Raw genomic sequence first — 20,555 nt, 5'->3', positions numbered from 1 at the left:
CCAAAAGCGGATCGGATTGCAACTTTTTACTTAAAAGTCTTATATTTCCACAATGAATACAGTTGAATAGATGGTATGATTCTCGCTTGGTGTGGGAGGTCCCGGGTATAATTTCCGGTTGGAATATTTTTCTTTTTCTGTCCATTTTTAACCCAAAATTGTTTACTTTCATGTGAAAATGTACACTGGGAAATATATTTTGTGTCAATTTTTCTTAAACATTACTGCATGGGTGCGAAAAAGAGCCAAAAATGCACCTCAGAAATAGATTCGTTTTAGAGTTTTTAAAAGTAACTGCATCCTATATGAGCCAGTGAGGGCAGTTTTTTTCGAAGACCTTGTTTGGCCTCATATCAATTTTAATCAACCAATCAGGGGTGCTATGAGAAAGGAGTAGTTAGGTGCCCATAGGGTTAAGGGGGTACTACACCCATTGATTTTTTTTTGCATTTTTTGCATTTTGTGAAGAAATTACAAAAAAAATTGGACAAAATGGTATGCAAAATGAAGGGCAAATCTTCTCGTTTTATTGGTGGCATCGGTATCAACGTAGCTTACATGCTTTTAAAAGTAGAAGCCAAAAGGTGGTACATCACTGATGATTTAAATTCACTTCATTTTGGAAAGCTTAATATCAACAGATTTCGTTAAAATTTTGGATATGTGTTGCTAACACGTTAGGGAAATAAAGTTGATATGTAAAATGGGAATAAGTGGTTCCTGATTTCTTTTATGACTTCATGAACTTGGTGCTCCACAACTATCAAAAAAGGAACTGGTTAAAATGCTTCTATTTTCAATGTTGAGCTATATTTTGTATTTTTAACTTGCGACATTATTTCACTGAAACTTAATTAAGCCATAGGTAACAGGTTACCACAACCATACTACAGCAATGTTGAAAAAATTGTATTTCTTGTCACCTATACCACCATATTGGGTAGTTTTCCGTAAGCTTAGCTTTTGTGATTTTGGTAACTATTTTATATTTATTTGTGAAATCCATCTCAACTAGGCATTCTAAATTGTACTCACCATTTACATCCCAAGGTATATTAGTATATCCACCTTGCACTTCTCGATATATATCCAGTTAAAGACAGAATATCAAAATTATTCCTCATTATGATACATTTTGTATCACAGACTCTCAACTGTGTATTCAAAATTGATGCTTAAATTTGACCTGAACCAATTGACCTATAACCTGACATACGGTGACCTAATAGCCTTTTCTTCTCCTAACAACACATCAATAACAACATCAATATCAAATTGACTAATGACTATGCATCTATTGTGAAGTGTTTATTTAATTTATTCAGTGTTATATATTTTGCAAGCACCACTAGATTTTCTATAGAGAGTATAACAAAGGATTTAATGTATTCTATTCATGTACCCTACTTGAACATGTTGAAAAGAATAAATTATGGTTTGTTATGAAACACGCATCTGAGTTACCAGGATACGGTAAACAAAAAATATATAGGGCTAAAATGACTTACTATACAATGGTTTAAAAACACCTTTTTCATTTATTTTTTTTAAATTTTTTTATTTCACATGGTCCGTGCATATATCGCCTCGCTATAAATGAAAAAATATTTTTTTAGAACAATCAAACCAATATATGGGTGTAGTACGCCCTTAATGTTTTGTTTAATTTCTTATGTCTTATTTAAAAAAAATAACTTCAAGTTATTTCCTTTTTCTATTTGTTTATCCTTACAGTTCTTAGAAATGGTACTAGAGAATGCACATTACTGATGATGATTAAACCACACTATAGCTGCCATGTGTACATTCCACCCACCTTCATACACCAAAGCACATAATGCATGAAGTCAGGTTTCAACAAGAAAGTATTGAAATGAACTGTGCCAAACTGCTACAAGGTATTTCTTCAGATATCATCTGCCTAATGTGCCATCTGGAATTTGTTGGTCAGAGGGAACTCCACAACATACAGGCTAGCAGATATGAACGCTATTCTGTGATCAAGGTTTTTCATCCAAAATGGTGGTGTTTAATGAAGTTTTGACAACCTAAACCAAAACCATTTTATTCAAACCTTTTGCATACAGGCTAATAGCCAGCAGGAGAGAGTAATTTGGATGAAAGGAAATTCACAGGGAAGTTCCTGTGGACAACATGGTACATCACTCTGCCAGTACACAGTGCCTGTGAAATTTTCCCACAGGTCAGCAAGACAGACTCAATTCTGATTTCAACATCAATCCATGCATGGTATTATCTGATGTTATTTGTGAGTCTTGAAGTCTTACAAAGTGTCACAAAATGTGGCCCAATGTAACATTGAAATTTTACAATATGAGTTAGGGCCTGTGTAAATTGACAAGGACCTGTAGATTTCAAACACAAGGAGCCAAATAGCCCTTAGATGATCTGTACTTTGTGACTCCTCACCTCACCTATGGAGTATCTTATCTATAATTCGCTGTAGAAGTGATGATGTAACAGGATTAACTACCATTGCAATAGGTTTAAACAATTTATGAATATATCATACTGCACTAGTACGTTCACGCGGTACCACTGCATTGAACCATAGATGTCAAAGAACAGGGACAAAGACCTGGATCATAATTCTATAGAATATTTAAACATGCTGATCACTCTCACCTGTAAGATTACTTAGATTAGTATCTTTGAAAAAGAGCGGTATTGTATGCAATCTATGATAGCAGACATACACAGGTGATGAGTGCAACCTGCTTGCAGTGCAGGGCGATATATACAAAATTGTATTCATCTATTGCTATTGGTAGTTAATCATGTTACATCATCACTTCTATGGCAAATAGTCCACAAGGAGCATCCCATTAATAAAAAAAATTGCTTTGCGGTACCATAATAGAACTGCATGTGCCATTGAAAATGTATACAAAATTCCCCATTTCAACTATGAATTACCATGCTTGTTCATTAACCGCCCAAGGTGCTTTTAAGTCATTTTGGATGGACGCTTATTTTTTACATTGTTTAGATAATTGCGTGCATAAAAATTGGCCAAAATTTTCATCCATCATCATCAGTGTGCCATATGTTTCGGGCCTCTGATTCAGAATATCACAGTGTACTTGTTGTAAAGTCACTAGGAGGGCATTTATAAATTATAGGGGCATGGGCGGTCAATGGAATGAATATGGTACTCACTTCCCTGAGAGGTGCTGAAATTTTTGTGTGAAAAAATATGACCCGAAGTATTGTACAGCTATCCATAGGATAGGTCTCAATATTTTTTGTATACATTTGATATGGAGCAAACAGATCCACTGCACTGGGATGGTACTTTTAGCTGTTGTGGGTCTTATCATATGTGATGCGATCAAGCAAAATCGATTGTAACTCGGAAATATTAAATTTAGGATAATAAACAGCATTTATAAAGTTGCATTTTGGAGAAAACTATTGAAATTGAACAACCGGTTCCAAAGATATGAGCAATAAAGGGTTTCCAAAACAACAGAAAACAAAAGGAACTATTTCCTTTGTTTACATTTGGCAAATATCTCAAAATCAATATTTCCGAGTGAGTTCTGACTGATTTTGCTTGATCGCATCACATAATGTGAGTGATAAGCACAGGCTGCTTCCCACTACCGGCACTATGTATATGACCATCAATGCTGCCATCATAGCACTAGTAGATATAACACGTCATAGTCACATGTTTATGCACTTACTTCGTATGCTGGAAACCCTCCCATGTTCCTGAATTGGGATGCTTGCAATTTATTTGCTGTGTTGCATAGGGTCTGTTGTCTTGGCAATGCAAACACAAAGCAGGAACAGTTGCTGTCCCTCTTGTGAATTGGATCAATTAACACATATTATAATTTGCCAATTAATTATCCATGACCACAAGTAAGTTTTGAGTTTTGAAATAGGTCTGTTTTAAAACTAAATGAACCAACTATTTGGTTTAACATAATTTTGCTCCAATTTTGCAATATTCCAATCAACACAATTTAAAAAAATAAAATTGTGTGTACTAATTTTCTATACATGATTGAAAACAGTACTTTTTTATGATGCACATTGTTTTTGGAAATCTTGTTGGATTGCTGTCCGCTTGTCTTGTTCAGTACCCTGTACCATAACTGTAATACTTCTTTTTTACATTTGCAAAAAAATGTAAACAACAAACAATTTTTTTATAGAATGTTATCAAATGTTTTAAACCTTCTAAATGGTGTTATTAACATCATTTTAAAGTTAATTGATAAATGCTTAAAATTGCTTGAAAAATGTTTTCAAAGATATTTTGTGTTTGCTGTATCTTTTGTGTTTTGCTGAAATCAAATTAACCTATCAATCGTAATTTATCAAATCCTTTGAGTGGCTCTTTTTACCCATGGATATTTGGTTCAAATCTATAGAACTTATGAGCGTAGAATTTTCGTACAAATGTTTTGTAACGTAAGTTACAAAAGGTCAGGTCATCTAAGGTCATTGTTGTTCAGCACTAGCATATTTTGTGATTTTTTCATGGTGTGGTTGTTTCTATCTTATCAGTGGAAAGTGGGGTAAATGCACAGACTACTACAGACCATGTATCAACAGTCAAAGTCCCTGTGTATTGTATAGTGTGATTTCTCGCATATTCATGAGGGCCGATTGTTCAATTGTGCCGTTTCTAACAATCACGCCAGCGCTGCGTGCCTTTGCGTATACGCGATAGAGCATTGCGTGCTTTCGCGATTACGCGATAGACCGTGAAAATACGTGGAAATTGCGTAGCAGTCTCGCCTGTCGCATTTCATGGAACAATCGGCCCTCATTATCGGGTGATGCGGAGACTTTGACTGGTTGTACAGTCTCTGTTTTCTTTCTCCTCTGTGGGTAAATGTCTCATTTAAGACAGACCATCACAATATGTTAATTAGGGTCAGGGGTTACTAACCCTAACCTCTAACCTAACCCCCGTAACCCGTAACCCCTGACCCTAATTGGCATATTGAGACATCTACCTAAAGTGGGCAAGGATATTCATTTGCCATTAAAGTGTTTGGTTCCATAACATAGGTTTACATCAATCATGTTTCTTACAGATATAGCTTTTAACTTAAATAATAGCATCTCATAATAGCACCTGTGAATACTTGTAAATAGAAAATTAATGTACATATAGAAAGTTTTATCTATTATTCAGAATTTTATGTATTGCATAAATTTCATTTTTGTTTTCATATAATATTTTCTTATCTAATTTTATACTCTTAAAATGATTATTTGTTAATACACGATATCTGAAATTATATTATAGGATTATAATGTATGGTACTAATATAAACTAATAATATGTGATGTGATCTGTGAAAACCCTTCACATGTCGCATTATCCTTTTGTTTAAAAAAAAAAAAGCGCAGTGATTTATAGTGCGCTACGCACAGGCACAACGCCTAGACGTTGATCCACAAGCCTCAGCACACTTTACAGGTTGTCACTGACCACTACGGCCCCACATCATTCCATAAACCATTTAACAACAAATCAGGGACTTTGCTGCTACAAGAGCGCACACCCTAGACATTCTACAAACAGCCACCGCAACCAGGATCAGCTCCCCGAGTTTCGTATGGGTCACAACGAGACAATTAGCAGTAAGTTCCTTGGCCAGGGAATTTCAAGCTAACTCAATTTTTCCACGAAAGCATACTAGGCACTGCCAGGGTTCGAACCCGCAACCTCTCGCATTATAGTCGACGCCTTAACGATTGAGCTAACTTGACTGCTTTAAAAAGTGTCTTAGATTTCAGCGGTTAATGCCTAGCTATGCTTGACCTAATTGGTTTTAAAGGTAATAAATTCTGAAACTAATTCTTTTCTTTTTTCAATCCTTTTTTGCTCATAAATTTTGATGTTGAAGACACAAGTACAAAATGAAAACAGTTCTATAAATAGTTTTTCCGTGTTTTTTTTGTCTACAAAACTCAAAAAATAAAAATGTCACCATGTTAATGGTTTTCACAGATCACATCACATTATTATAATACTACATGTACATGCTAATGATTATTCATTTGCATTGTCTATGAAAGAATATTCTGGTAGCTTTTCTCTTCTACAGGGTGTCCCAGAATGATTTATACCGAGAAAGATGGAATTTTTTAGGTCTGAACGGCATTTGTATTAGTCATATTGTTTTGCATTTTAAGTTCTACATACATTTAGCTTTCTCAGATTTTTTAGGTTTTAAAAATTGGACGTTTCTAGTAGAAGTTATAGAGGATTGCGTAAAAATGGTGAATTCCAAGTTTTGACAAAGCAACCTATTTTGAAAATCTGTAAAATTACTAACCGTTCAGCACAAAGTAATGTTATACAGTAAGTTGCTGTGTCCTGTTCTTACTTCTACTAAATAGTCGATATCTATCGTTTATTTATGATGTTACGAAGCAATCATTGTATGGAATAAAGGATTTGCTACGCTTGAGTAACCTTAAACTATTCTTTCTTTGGCGGCAGTTTTGAAGACATTATTATTGAGGTGTGTGAGTTTCATCATTGAAATACCCGCAGAGATGGATTTTTCATAAAAGTATAGAGAAGGTTCGTCCTCGGTGTCACATCATGCATTTATGTCCCTGGGTAAACCCCAAGTTATGTAACGAAGAAGATTAAAATTTACCGCGGAGGATCCTTGAGGAAGTTATATCCTCTGTAATAATGACATTTTGGGTAAACATTGTGGTAAAAATCACATAAAATGTATGTTTTTCAACCTAAATATCTGATGTCATATTGAAATGTTTCACTTAATCCCATATCAAGAATTATTTAGCACTGTAAGCTCTACATCTGTGCCAAATTTGGTGTATTTCCTATCAAAATATAGGATTTCTCCAATATATTGCACAGTGTGGCTGGACGATGGTGATAAAGGATCCATGTGTTATGATGCCTTTGCACTGTAAATTATACACATGCAGTTTTCATCCATTTTCAGTAATAGCAATGTCACGCTTAAACGAATCAAGCTATTTCCATGAAAGTCACAGAATAAGTAGGAGACATGTGTGGCATTGTATTGCACTTATTAAAATTAGATACACTGTTGACTATATATTTTTGATATTTTGTTCAAACACTGTATAAATCATTCTGGGACACCCTGTATTTATAATTTGTGTTCAGTTTGTAGTATTGGGTACCTGGTTCTTAATAGCACTCAATGGTAAATAATGATTTCAACTTTGCACGCAGCGAATCGCCCACCCACAGTATTTGTAAACATTTCTGAGATTATGTATTGTTGTTAAACATGTGATTTTATTAATTTTTTAATACAAAGTAGATCAAATGAATTCATAGATGGAAAAACATTACCGAGTGAATATGGTCTTATTGGACCATTCCAGTTAAAATCCATACACCCCCAATGGAAGGCATGCCCTTAATCGCCCACACAGGGAAGTGTGAATTTTGAATGGAGTCATCCATTCAGGTAACCCCATTTGAAATTCACACTCCCTGTGTGGAAGATAAAGATCATGTCTTCCGTAGGAGGTGTATGAATTTCAACTAGAATAGCCAATTTCAATGTTTTTTTATCCTTTATTTAAGATGAACTTGTTTTGTGTTAACTTACACAAATATTTCTGTAAATCTGATTCATGTGTTATGAATTTGTGGCGTAATTGAGCTGGATGTATATTCAATGATGACTCTTTTTTTTTTACATAATTGTATGTAGCATATTAGACCTGGTCTCACATAATGAGCGGAAAGTCACCAGGGAAAAAAGTGAGGTATGGCTCATTGAACACAATAGAAAACAAAAGAATTCCTCTTTTGCAGTATTGACATGTGAATATGAAGTGACATTGTAACTCTGTCAAGTTTTATATCATTTTAAGCTTATAATCCTGAGATTATTAATCTGACAATAATTTGACCATAATCTGACCATTTTTAACTTTCCTCTCATTTAATTTTTTTGGAACATGTCTCATATATGTATACAAATTCATGACCTATGTTTTCAAAAACCTTGAACAAGTTACACCCTTTTGGCAAAAGTACTTTTATCCATTTTACATGCAATTTTGATGCCCAGCAAGGTTTTGGGCAAAAAAATACAGTTTTTGGACTCAAGTTACAAAAAGTTTGAGGAAAAAATTGCCTTTGACTTACTTAACTGTCTAGGACAGGGTGTCCTTTTGTACTCTCTCAGGTAATCCTTCTCTGTTCCTTCAGGCTAAATAGATTGACTAGTTCAGAAAGAGATTTTATCCCCAAAGTTACATGTTTGGTCAGGAAAAAATACCCCTTCTTTGTTTTCGGTCATGTGTACAATTGTAGTATCTTGAATGGCCTGGGCCGATTTCTACCAACATTTCGATTACTACATTACAATGTATTGAATAGACTTGCAATGGCTGCGTCCACCTTTATGATACAGGCATGAAAAGATATCCAATACTCTGGATTTTTTTTTGATTCAGATAAAACTGATGTAAGAGGTAGTCCAGTAAATCCTTATATCAATTTTCATTGCCATAGTATGATTGCAATGTAGGCCTATTGCATAGATAGAAAGGTTGTTGACACACATATCCACATGGCAAAGTCATCTTAATGGTTGCGTTCTATTTGTTTTTGATTTTTCCCCATCTTAATGTCTCTGATGTTGATTGTATCTGTATTTCTTTCTTTCATTAAATGATATAAAATGTTCATATTATGGTAATAGTTGCAACCTATCTCCGGCAATGTTTATATTAAAATTATTAGAAAATATTAAATTAAAAAGCTTGTTGATGAAATTAGTTAATAATAATAGTTTATTCTTTTAAATAAAGTCTATCCAAATAAATAGTTTTATGGATGTTGGTTGCGGTTGGTTTCTTCTCCATGTTGACTGATGGGAATTGCAGGAAATTAGGTCGCAGGTTTATTGACTAATGTCTCATTGTACAGGGTGAGAAAGAACTATGCTTAGCTTGAAATATTGTTTAATCCGTTATTGTTTTCATAAATCCTAACATCCTTTAGGTGGCCTGGTTATAGGTGCCTTGTTGCCGGGTGAAGGGGAGGCACCTGTGCTGTAGTAGTATTTTGTAGTAAAGCGGTGATAAGCTTAAATAGTAAAATGTTGTAAACCTTTGATGACAGCATACTGACAATGCATACAACATGTTTATGGTGGACTTATCAATGCGTACAACACAAACCATGCATACTATGTGCTGTCAATGCTCTCGTGAAAGGTTTACTGCAATTTACTATAATGGCTGCATGGCAGAGATTTGGGATTGGGTTCTTCCATAAATTGTATTAAAAATGCAAAACTACCAATTAGAATTAGCTATTAGCACTAATAATTTATGAAAGTTTAAGAGGAACTACCTGTTCCACGTAATGTTTGCATGATCAAAACCTAAAGGCCAAAGAGACACTTGGTCCTGGCACATGGTCATAGATGGTGTATGTATTTTTCAGTTAGATCATATTGTATGTATTATCTCATGTATAGCTTAATTGACCTTTAAACTAAATATCATCCTATTTCAATCTGGGTCTTTATCCAAAGATGTAATTTATACCGTCCAATGAGAGATGCAATGCAAACTAGTATCTCCTCATTACTTCCAAAACTGAAACTCAATTTCAACCAAGGTAAACAAATGGAAATCAGTGTACAGTAATAGTTCTTTGGTTATATAGAGTTTATTATTCAAAAATGCAATGTCAAGTGGAAAATTGACCAAATAACCAGGACTCACAGTAACATACATTGGTCACTAACTAATCATACACATTTAAACTCAATATTACATTTTGTTAGTTGTAACACAATACTTTCACAGCCAAACTGAGCATAGTTCTTTCAGACTCACCCTGTACATTCCATGCCCTTATAATACTGTATAACTGTAAATAATCATGGGGATTAATTTTTGTGCTTTTGCAGTTAAATAGGCAGCTGCAAATTGAAAACCCTGCAGAAATATTTTTGATGCATATGCCATTATTTAAATGTTTGAAACCATGAATAAAAGAAACTCCAGAACTGTTAAAACCACAAAAATTTAACCCTGTGAAAATAAACCGTTATACAGTATTGTAATCCCTTGCATTTACAGTTACAGATCCAATATCCTACTTATGTCAGACATATTACATTATTACAATGTAACACCAGTCTACATGTATTTACATGTTAAAAGATGTGACTATTTTAATTCAGGGTACTATTATTTTATGAAATAATGCATGTGGTGTATACTTTATATAGTTGGAATTTTGAAATGAATTATATAATTATTACTGTATAGATATTATATATATATCTTTCATTGTATATATACATTTTGTTAACACTTCTGAAGACCATGTTTTTTGAAAGACAACTGTTTTTAGTCTCATTTACTGTATAAAATATTGAACTGTTCCAGTTGAAATCCGTACACCCCCATGGAACACACAACCTTAATTTTTCCCACAGGGAGTGTTAATTTCAAATTAAAGACAGAGATAAAAAGAATTTATCACGTCTGACGTCATCTGTCAATCAAATTCGAGCACGGTTTGTTTACAAGTGTCGTGATGATGACTTGCTGAACGCGGATTTATAACCGGGCGCCTTATTGTTAATTTTGCACCTTTCGACATGCAAACCATCTCCAAAGTTAGGTCTTTATAGTAGGAAACTTTCTTTGGCGAAGGCACCATGTCCACAATGCCTAGAAAAGCTGCTTTTTGCCTTGTAAAAGTACGTAATTTTTCGCCATTTGCTGCTATTCCTTTTCTCCGATCAGCACCAGATAGATCGGTCTTCCTTTTATGCGCTGATTAACCTGTGTAAACCAATCAAGGATCGTAATTGACAGTGACATCAGACGCGATAAATTCTTTTTATCTCTGTCTTTAATTATAAATAGATGATTATTTCAAATCTACACCCTTGTAAGGTCATATCTTCCAGGGGGTGGAGGGGGGAGGGGTGAGGGTGCATGGATTTCAGCTGGTATAGCCCAATTCTTTTTTGGTATCAGTTACCTTTGGGCTTTTCCAGAAACATACCACATGTACCCCTAAGGCTGCGATCACAGAGAAGTATACTGTATACGGTATATGCTATACGATATATGCTCATTTGATCAGGCTGAGTTCACATAGTATACTACTTCTATGTGATCGCAGCCTAAAGAATGACATTTCCTGAATCAAAATGGGATTTCCCCATTCATCGCATTTTAATTACCCAACTCAAACTTTAGGTGGTACTCCTAGCCCTGCAAATTGGAAATCTTTGAGATGTGTTGAAAATTGTAAAAATGGTCCAATAAAAATGGTTTGTTTATTTTGGTACTCAGGTATTTTGGTTCATGTATACTTGAGAAAGGTCGGCATTATTCTGTCGGTCCAGCTTCTAGTCTTGGGCCCAAGCTTCACGTGACTCACGGTTTGTAATCAACGACAGAAACCGGCTGTGAAGGAGACTAGTCACTCCAGACTGGAGTGGCTACATCGTCAATTTCTGAAAAACAACTCTCGACCATGGACTTTAATTGTCGGTTTGTCATTATATAAAACGATAAATCAAGTAAGTAACTTCCACTATGAAAACTTAGAAACTTGTTTGATTCCACTGACTATTTGCGATCGAAATATACACAACACCAATGACAGAAATCATCAAGAAAAAAATTGAACCAATGACTTGTTTTCACTCAAATTTGTGTCGGATCATGACCCGGAAGTGACGTGACACGGACCGACAGAATAAAAATGAAGACTCTCTTTATGTTCATAAAACATACATTTAGGTACTTGTAGGTATCCGGCCGGTCCATGATTACGTTTGGAGAAGGGTCAGCATTATAAAAGATTGGGGTAACTTGGTAGCTATGAATATAAAGCTCATTATTCTTACTTTGATTAAAAATATTGAAATTTTATTCTGCAGGCACAACCCTTACCCTATTAAAATTGCAATCACACACCAGACTTGTCGTAACCTCGCGACTCAATAAAAGTGGATCTGACTTGACTCAACTATATTTCTAAACTTTTGACATTGAAATTGTTCAGTGACTCAACTCAGCTGGATCGGAATAAGATCCAGTGACTCGGCTAGACTTGTGGTTTCATGACTCAATGACAAAACTGGCTGCTGCATAAACCTAGATGAATTTAAGATATGCAGAAAGTATAGTATGTAGTTCAACTTCACAGAAGTAACCATCAGAAGTGTAAATAAATTATTCACAACCTTGTCCAATCTGCCAATCGTCCATGATCACAGTGACCTTAGGTTTGAAGATTTGAAGTGCTGTCTAGTATAACTTGCAAACCTGAAAATGTGAGGTAGATGTAGCACTTCAGGAATGTTATATACAGCACTTTGGCACCCTGATCCTGTGCAAACCATGAGCTACATATGTGACCGTACACCACGAATGAGCTGTAAAGTCGGCAAATTGTATTCTGAGTTACAGTGTAAAAATGTGCATGAAGGTCGTATTTACGGCTCATTGGTGGTGTACGGTCACATATATACATGTGCCTTGAAAATTAGTGAACCTTTTGATGGTGCATTAATATAATGTACATTTTGAAGTTCAATTCTTCATCATGAGACCTCAACACTTCTACAAGAGCCTCAACCGATAATACAGATGATATTGTCAAACAACTTGTATTTTACTGAATACTACATGATGCTCCTTTGTTTGATTTTCCACGATCAAATGATCGTCTACTTGAAGAGTGATTGTCTGATCGAATCATGGCTGGGTCATCCATGGCTTGACAGTCCTTGCTTAACTCGCTCAAACGTCTCTGAAAATAAAAGGGCAAACATTGTTTTTACTTAAATGTTTCTAACTTTCTAACAAAAGTGCAAGCAATAATTCATTATGAAACATTTTTCCCTGGAATTATAGCCCAATGGAATAGCCAGGTGGAGTGCAGACATTTGCATTTATAATTAAACAGGTCTTGCTAGAAAAACCATGACAAAGGCTTACACTCTCTTTGTGTAAAAGAGTGAACCTAAGGATAAAAGGTAAAATCACTCCAAAATGCAATTTTCACTCCGAAAAAGTGGAATTTATACTCTTTCAAGGAGCCATAATAAAGGACCACTCCAAAAATAGTTGGCCCATATGGGGTCAGAGCCAAAAGGCCCTAAGTGCATTTTTGGCCAAAATGAGATTTTGGTACCAAAATAATCCTTACTGGGCACCTTATGATTGTATAGCCATTATCAAGCTATAGCCACAGAAACTTAACAGCGAAAATGTAAACCCTAAGTATATCACTAATGCATGAAATGTGTGTGAGTTAGAAGGCCCCAAGTACAAAAATGCCTGTATCATTACATGGCATTTTTGTACTTGGGGCCTACTGGCTCTAACCCCTCAAATATTTTCTTTTATATAGTTCCTTTCCATTTTACTCTTTTGGAGTGATTTTCACTCTTTTTGGAGTGCATAAAGACTCACTCTTTTGGTTCACCCATTCTGAGCGTTTTTACTAAAAGGAGCCCATGAATGTGTGCCAAAAATCGCTACCCCTTCTCGGCTTACCAAAACGTGCTTGCCCCCCCCTAAAAAAAAAACCCTTCGAATTCTTGGCTGGCTGCTCATTATACCCTCCCCAGGGCTCATAATTATTGCACAGCCCCTTAATTCAAAGTGGATTCAAAGCTTTTATTTGGGACTAGCATATGATCATAATGGGTATTTTATAAAACTTACATGCTCTTCTGTTTGTTTGTGATGTTCATCTGAGTCCAGAGTTTGCTGATTCGCGGTTGGTGCTGGAACAATTTCCTTTGTAGCATTACTGCCTTCTTCTGATGGCTGTGTCATGATTGCATCTGAATCGTATTCCTATACACGGTTGATAAAATAACAAAGAACACGGTCATTAAAAGATGTCTCATACTTTTGAAATGTCCCAAGCCCAAGTTTAATAGGAGCCCCTTCGACAAGTGTTAATTGCGGCTTCAAAATACTGAAGACATTTGGCGATCTTCAATAATATGGGAAGTTTATCTCACAAGAGCTTGGTTGCAATAATTCAATCCAAAAATCTCCTGCCTTTTACTACTGGATTTTTATTGTATTCTGCACTGAGGTTCTTCACTCTAGGGTAGTGCTCGTCTGTGTATACCTATGTGATGGGTTGCTCCAGGAGGTAATCGATACACTCTTTGAAGCAGTTGTTTTTCTTGTAGTAAATTATGTTCCAATTGGAAGTATATTCCACTGAGTTTATGATATGACCCTTTGAATGGAAAAATGTCTTCTTAGTTACCCTTTTCTGCTCGTCGTCTTGATCATCAGATTTAAGCACCTCTCATAGGTTTACCGTATGCAGTGCCGTGTGTGTTTCTTTTCATATTGAAAGACGTTGATGGGCTTAACATTTACCAAATATTCATTATATTGGGTGTACAACCCTCTTGTCTGTTTACAAACAGAGAGGTAGACAAAACACTTGTCAAAACTGTTCCGGTTATCCAAACACTCAAGATGGATGTTCAACAATACAGTGATTCACGCAGCATATGGTGGATCATAAAGCTGTGAAGTGTTCCCATGTGCTTCTTTTGTCCAGTTTGCCATCATCATTTAGAAGCAAATCCGTTCAGGCCAAGATCACGATCATGTCAGTAAGCGAGTATTTTATTCTGGGTCTGAATATCCGGACTAATTATACTAAGATCTCTATTGGTCCTGTGTACGTCAATGTTATTGAGTTTCAGCCTCTCCAATCTTTGGGTTCTCAATTTGCAATCGAATCTTTGGGTTGCAGTATAAACCAGTAAGTCGCATATCATTCCTGATGTTAAAATAGCGACTGCCATAGGAAGCAATAATGCAAATAATCTCCATATATACCAGGTGTACAAACCGTATCCTCCTGGTCAGTACATATACGCACAGATACAAGTAAGCTTTAAGAATGCTATATGCTAAATTTAATGTCGAAAATTGAAATAGCCTGAAGTGATTACTTACATTTTACTAAGTGCTTCTGGAAGCAGTGGCAGTCTAAATGCCCCGTGTTAACCGTGTAACGCAATTTTGTTACCATGTACCAACCAGCAATAATTTAATATTCAGTTGAATTATTTTTCCTAGATAAACAAGACCAGCATATAACTACTATATCCAACAATATTTAGTGTGCTCCACGGCGAGGTCATAACCCAAAATCGTCATAATGGGACCCAAAGAAGCACTGAAGCGGATGAAATGACATAAGTATATTATTGACTTCAGCTGCTCGCCAAAGCGTCAAATCAGGCAAATATTTTGCGACCCAAGTTGAATTTGTCGAATAAATCGCGCACCATTTGGTACCAATCAGACCTTAAATAGTAAAGGGTTGTATCTTATATTTAGTTCACAAACATGTCACTTCCTTCTGCTTTTTTTTCAATGACCCTCACGTAATAAAAAGATCAAGGGGGTACTCACTAAAAGTGTGTGATGGGGATGTGCATCCACATTGACCCCCATTTTCAATTCCCTCTCACCCAATGACCACCTTTTTTGTTTTACTGAACTCCCTCTCACCCAATGACCCCTTTTTCCTGTCACCAAAACACCCCGTTTTTCAAGAATTTTGGACACATTTCTGATGATAGGCTCACCGAATGACATTTTGAAAATTGTGTATCAACTTTCATATTTTGACCCAAAATTGTTCCCAGTCTCACGGAAAGACCCCCCTATATATTCTCTCCGAAATACCCCTCGTTTCAAACTGCTGTCCGCACATCCCGTCACTTTCAAAGGCGAGTGCACCCGGAGATTAACTTACAAAGACAATAAAAGGAAGATTAGTAATTTCTTTCGTGCCAAAGCGTGGCCAAAGTAAGTGCTATACACTCAGTAGCCAACACATGGCAAATGAATGTAACATTATCGGCCAAGTAAAAAACAAACAAAAAAACATCTTTCACTCCGGGTTTCCAAAAAAAAAGGGATGGGGGTATTTTTTATTTTCAAGAAAGTTTTTACGACAACCATTGGAGTTTCCTCTGTTTAAAGGCACAATAAAATGAAAGAGCCATGCTTTACCATGTGCAGTGTTTTAATAGTTTTAATATAGGTTGTAACACCATGTTAACACCAAACTAATTAAAATGTATGCACGGTGGCTTCGATCAACCCGAGGCTGTCGATATTTCGTGTTTCTAACATCCCAGCTTTTTATGAGATTTTTCAGTAGATATCCACGAAAAAAAGCTTATTCCCAAAATTTAGTTGATTCCGATTTTGCGTTGGCGAGTTATAAATGTGTTGTAATTTCGTTCTGGCATGTCTGGTGTACCAGAACGTAATTAAATTTAACCATATTTTTGCTACACGAATAAATCTGTAAGAAATGCTTCTTACATAAACAATATGTAGCTAGAGGTTTCCAGTGGTATAAAGATCCCGGATAAAGATTTCTACTTTTTTTGAGGAAAGTGGGGGATGAGGTTCAAAAATAAGTCAACACCGGTTGATAACAAATGCAGAACCCTTTTAAACAATTTGAAATTATTAAAGAAAAGTGGACATGAAATTTGACAAGTAGACACTGTATTTTCACCCAACTGTCTTTACTTTAATAGTTTAAACATTTTAATGAATGGCTACGTTCATATCCTAATGTAAATTCAATGCATACTGAGCCCGGGATACTGAGCGTCTCCATTCACTAACACATTAAAACTATTGAAGTTAGGACAATCAGGGGATAATGCCGTGTCCACTTTCCAAATTTCGTGTCCAATTAAATTCTTTGTATGGGCGGAGCCATAGGCGGAGAGCCATACTTTAATTTTGTTTTGCAATATTTGTTCGCACGTTTAAGGGTTTATCTAGCCACTGTATAGATTGAAAGTTGCAGGGTATATAGTATGTAATCGAATGAAGAAGTAGATAGATTTTCTATAATAATATGTGTTCAGGAGAGGTGATATTTAACAAAAACAAAAACACCCAAGTCCGTCAAATGCACGAATAAGAATACGTGTATAGTATAGGCCTATCCACCATTGGGGAATTGCCGCAGCTGATTAGAGTCGTTCATTTCGTGCGGTACATGATTAGAGTCGTTCATTTCGTACGGTAAATAGCGGGCAATGGGTGTATTTTTTGTTTGCTTTTGTGTTGCTTTTTGGAAACACTCGCGCCCGCAATAAAGTCGTTAATTTGTTTGCACAGACCTAGTCTCCTACACAGCCAATTTGTGTCGGGCGATCCGAACAAACATCGTGATAGCCACATACAGTCTGGCCCGAGGCACAGACTATCAAGTGTTTATTTACCAGTGACCTTCAATAAAATCGATACTGTAGTACAAACATGATATATACAGGGTGTCCCTGAAAGAACTGTTTCGTCAGAAACTTAATTGTTTGGGGATTTTAACGCCACAACTAAACAAAACTAAATACTTTTTGAATTTTGACAAAAGACGAAATATTAGATTAGAAATTTAATAACGTGGCATAATCACTGCGCATCATAATTTTTACTTCATTTACTGTATAAAACACATCTTTTGACTCATTATGACCCCATATTTTTTTTCTTTTTTGAGAAACAAAATCCTTCCAAACTTTTACATAGAGCCAAAAATTTACAAGATTAAATTTTTTATTTTGGCATAACAATTCAGGGAATTTTGTTTTTGTTGGTTAACGTTTGTTTTCATACGCAATCACTCGGGCACACCCTTTCCAACGAAAAATGAAAACTTTAATCTCAACATTTAATTTTGAGCATGGAGAAAGGAAATCATAATTTCCCTCCCGTTTCTCCCCATTTTCCCCTTCTGTTTTTCTTCTCTTTTTTTCATTTTGCTTTTCACCTTTCCACATTTTTTCTTCTCAGACAACCCTTGTTTACCAAAAGTAATAAATTTTATTTAATTTATGACGACACAGCATTCTGTCATCCCTGTCTAGCCCCGCTCCAAAGGTCTGACCTGTTGTTAAACCGGCGCAGGCCAGATGTCAGAACTGCAAATCAAATGCAGCAAGGTAGAGGTTGTAATATCGTGCACATAGCTACGTATACCTTGCTGTGTATAGTGAACAGAGCACGTATATTTTGCTCACTGGCAATTGATACAAACAGAAGGTATCAATAAATGGGACAGTATGAATGGATCGTTTTCGAAGTTTATGTTGTGATGAAGTTTGGCAGTCAACATGTGCGATGATGCCGAGTATTAGGGAACAAACCAAAAGATCAATGACGTCCTATAAACGAAACTAGTTTCGTTTAGGGGTGAGGGGGTAAAAATACTCGATTACGTTTGTACACAACCATCGGTCTGAAGAATGTGTCATTATTATTATTATGTCAAAATTTTCAACATTTCATTATTACGTTTCTGGCAGGGAGGGAGGGGGTCGGCTGAGAAATGAAACTAGTTACGTTTATAGGACGTCATCGATCTTTTGGTTTGTTCCCTTATAGGGTCTAAAGGGGTTTTAACAACATGGTGTATCGCCTAAACTTGGTCAGTTGTATTTGTAGAGCTGAATAGATTTCGGGGTCATCCATGGTCACCCAGGGTTCATCTGAGGTCAAATGACTAAAAAACTGTCATAATGGCACGAAACTTGGTGGGTATAGTCAACACTAAGAGTAAAATTTTTGGAAGGTCATTTTGGGGTCATCCGAGGTCACCCAGGGGCATTTGAGGTCAAATTACTAAATACTGTTATATGGGCTCGAAACTTGGTGGGTATAGTCAACATTTAGATTCAAATTATTGGAAGGTCATTTCGGTGTCATCCGAGGTCACCCAGGGGTCATCTGATGTCAAATTACTAAAAACTGACATAATAGCATGACATTTGGTGAGTACAGTCAACATTAAGAGTCAAATGTTTGGAAGGTCATTTTGGGGGTAATCCAAGGTCACTTAGGGGTCATCTGAGGTCAAATGACTAACATCTGTTGTATGGGCATGAAACTTGGTGGGTACAGTCAATATTGCTAGGAAACTGTCTATACATACAAACTGAACTTCCACCACACGGCTCAGGTTGTTTTGGTAAAGCAATACCAACACCTGTTGTGAACTCGACACCACGAGGGGATATCCCATATCCCAACCCGTGCTCTGGGCATCTTGTAAAACACAAACATTACACAGCCGTGCGGCCTATTACATTTCCATATTATTTCCTTCTTTAATCACCCCACACTCCCCATCCACCATCCAGGCTTCGCCCATACAGGGTTCTGAAAAGAAACTCACATCTAAACACAACCACTACCATACCATCACCCAACAACCTTATACACCAACCGCGTATGCCGAAAACCGCGCAACCCGAGAACCGCTCTAGTTAATAGTTTGAAATTTTTTTTTTTTTGTGACCAACGATTATATTGTCGACTTGTTTTGGAACACCAATAGTTTGTGTTTTAGCCAAAATTTTTAACAACATTTTCTGTAATTGTTTTTTCAAAAGGAAGCAGGCGGGGACGTGAAACATGTTTTTTAACTTAGCCTCATACAATCTTTTCCACCAAAGCCAAATAGAAAAATTAAATAATATTTTGAATGATGTGTATTGTATTTCATATAATTGTAATATAATAATAATGAAAGTGCATAAGACAAAATATATGAACATTTTGGAAACGGGTAACTAACAGCTCTTATAGATTCTTATCTTCAACTGAGAGTAAAGATCTAAACATGCCTTACTGAATTCACTGTTTCCGGGCGCTGTTTTGCGATTGGCGAAATGTTCTTGATTTTCATTTACTTGATAATACTTGAATAATGAACTGGAATAATGAGTTTCATTTGATATTTGTATCAAGAAGACTGACTCAACATGCAGGTGCGTTAGTTAACAATAAACATGCAAAATGATTTAGTTTAAACAAGTAAAATTTACTTACAGTAATAGATGAACTATATAGCTGTTACTACAGGAGCTTGCTAACTGAATACTGAAACATGTTAAAAAGGTCTGATGCCCTGAGCCCGGCCCTGAGCACGTGTGAACCTTGAGCACGCGTGATTACTGAATACTGGCTTATGAAGCAAGTGCTTTTAACTTTTCTAGCTTTTTCTTAACGAAAATCAAATGTCATTGCGCAGCAATTACGAAGTGTTTCCTAGTTGTGACACATACCATGCATACTGATAGGTTGCTCGTGTTGGTTTAAACGCAAGCAGACAATCTTCAGATCTATGACTTCATGACTCACTTTGTGAAAGTGAAATTTGCAGAGCCTGTCATCAATCTTAAAAAAGAAAGAAAGAAAGAAGTTTGACCTATCTTTTTGCACAGCATTAACTTTTAATTGCAAGGTAGGCTATTTGTGACCGTACACCACGAATGAGCCGTAAATGTCCTCAATTGTATTCTGAGTTACAGTGTAAAATGGACATGAAGGTCGTATTCATAGGTACCTCAATTTGGTGCTACGTGTACCTCATTTAATGAGATACACGTAGCACCAAATTGAAATGCCTATGAATATGACCTTCATGCCCATTTTACACTGTAACTCAGAATACAATTGAGGACATT

The 20,555-nt window shown here is 36.0% G+C and overlaps 1 protein-coding gene and 1 long non-coding RNA gene across 2 annotated transcripts in view; one reads left to right on the top strand and one right to left on the bottom strand.

The window, feature by feature from the left end:
* Nucleotides 1-10,491, top strand: part of LOC140164842 (sorcin-like) — a 30,987-nt gene extending 20,496 nt beyond the window's left edge. The window contains 1 exon segment of the mRNA XM_072188220.1: nt 1,735-10,491. Within this exon segment, the coding sequence (XP_072044321.1) occupies nt 1,735-1,770 (36 nt within the window). The 3' untranslated portion in view covers nt 1,771-10,491.
* Nucleotides 10,492-10,499: 8 nt separating this feature from the next.
* LOC140164843 (uncharacterized) lies at nt 10,500-15,192 on the bottom strand. The gene is made up of 3 exons (XR_011860590.1): nt 15,007-15,192; nt 13,738-13,872; nt 10,500-12,817 (listed from the first exon to the last, which is right to left on the bottom strand). It is a non-coding gene; the product is annotated as an uncharacterized lncRNA (long non-coding RNA).
* Nucleotides 15,193-20,555: the final 5,363 nt, after the last annotated feature.

Source organism: Amphiura filiformis, chromosome 11, assembly GCF_039555335.1.
Source record: "Amphiura filiformis chromosome 11, Afil_fr2py, whole genome shotgun sequence".
Lineage (NCBI taxonomy): Eukaryota > Metazoa > Echinodermata > Ophiuroidea > Amphilepidida > Amphiuridae > Amphiura > Amphiura filiformis.
The sequence above is the reverse complement of the archived record's forward strand: the minus strand, read 5'-3'. Positions and strand labels throughout refer to the sequence as shown.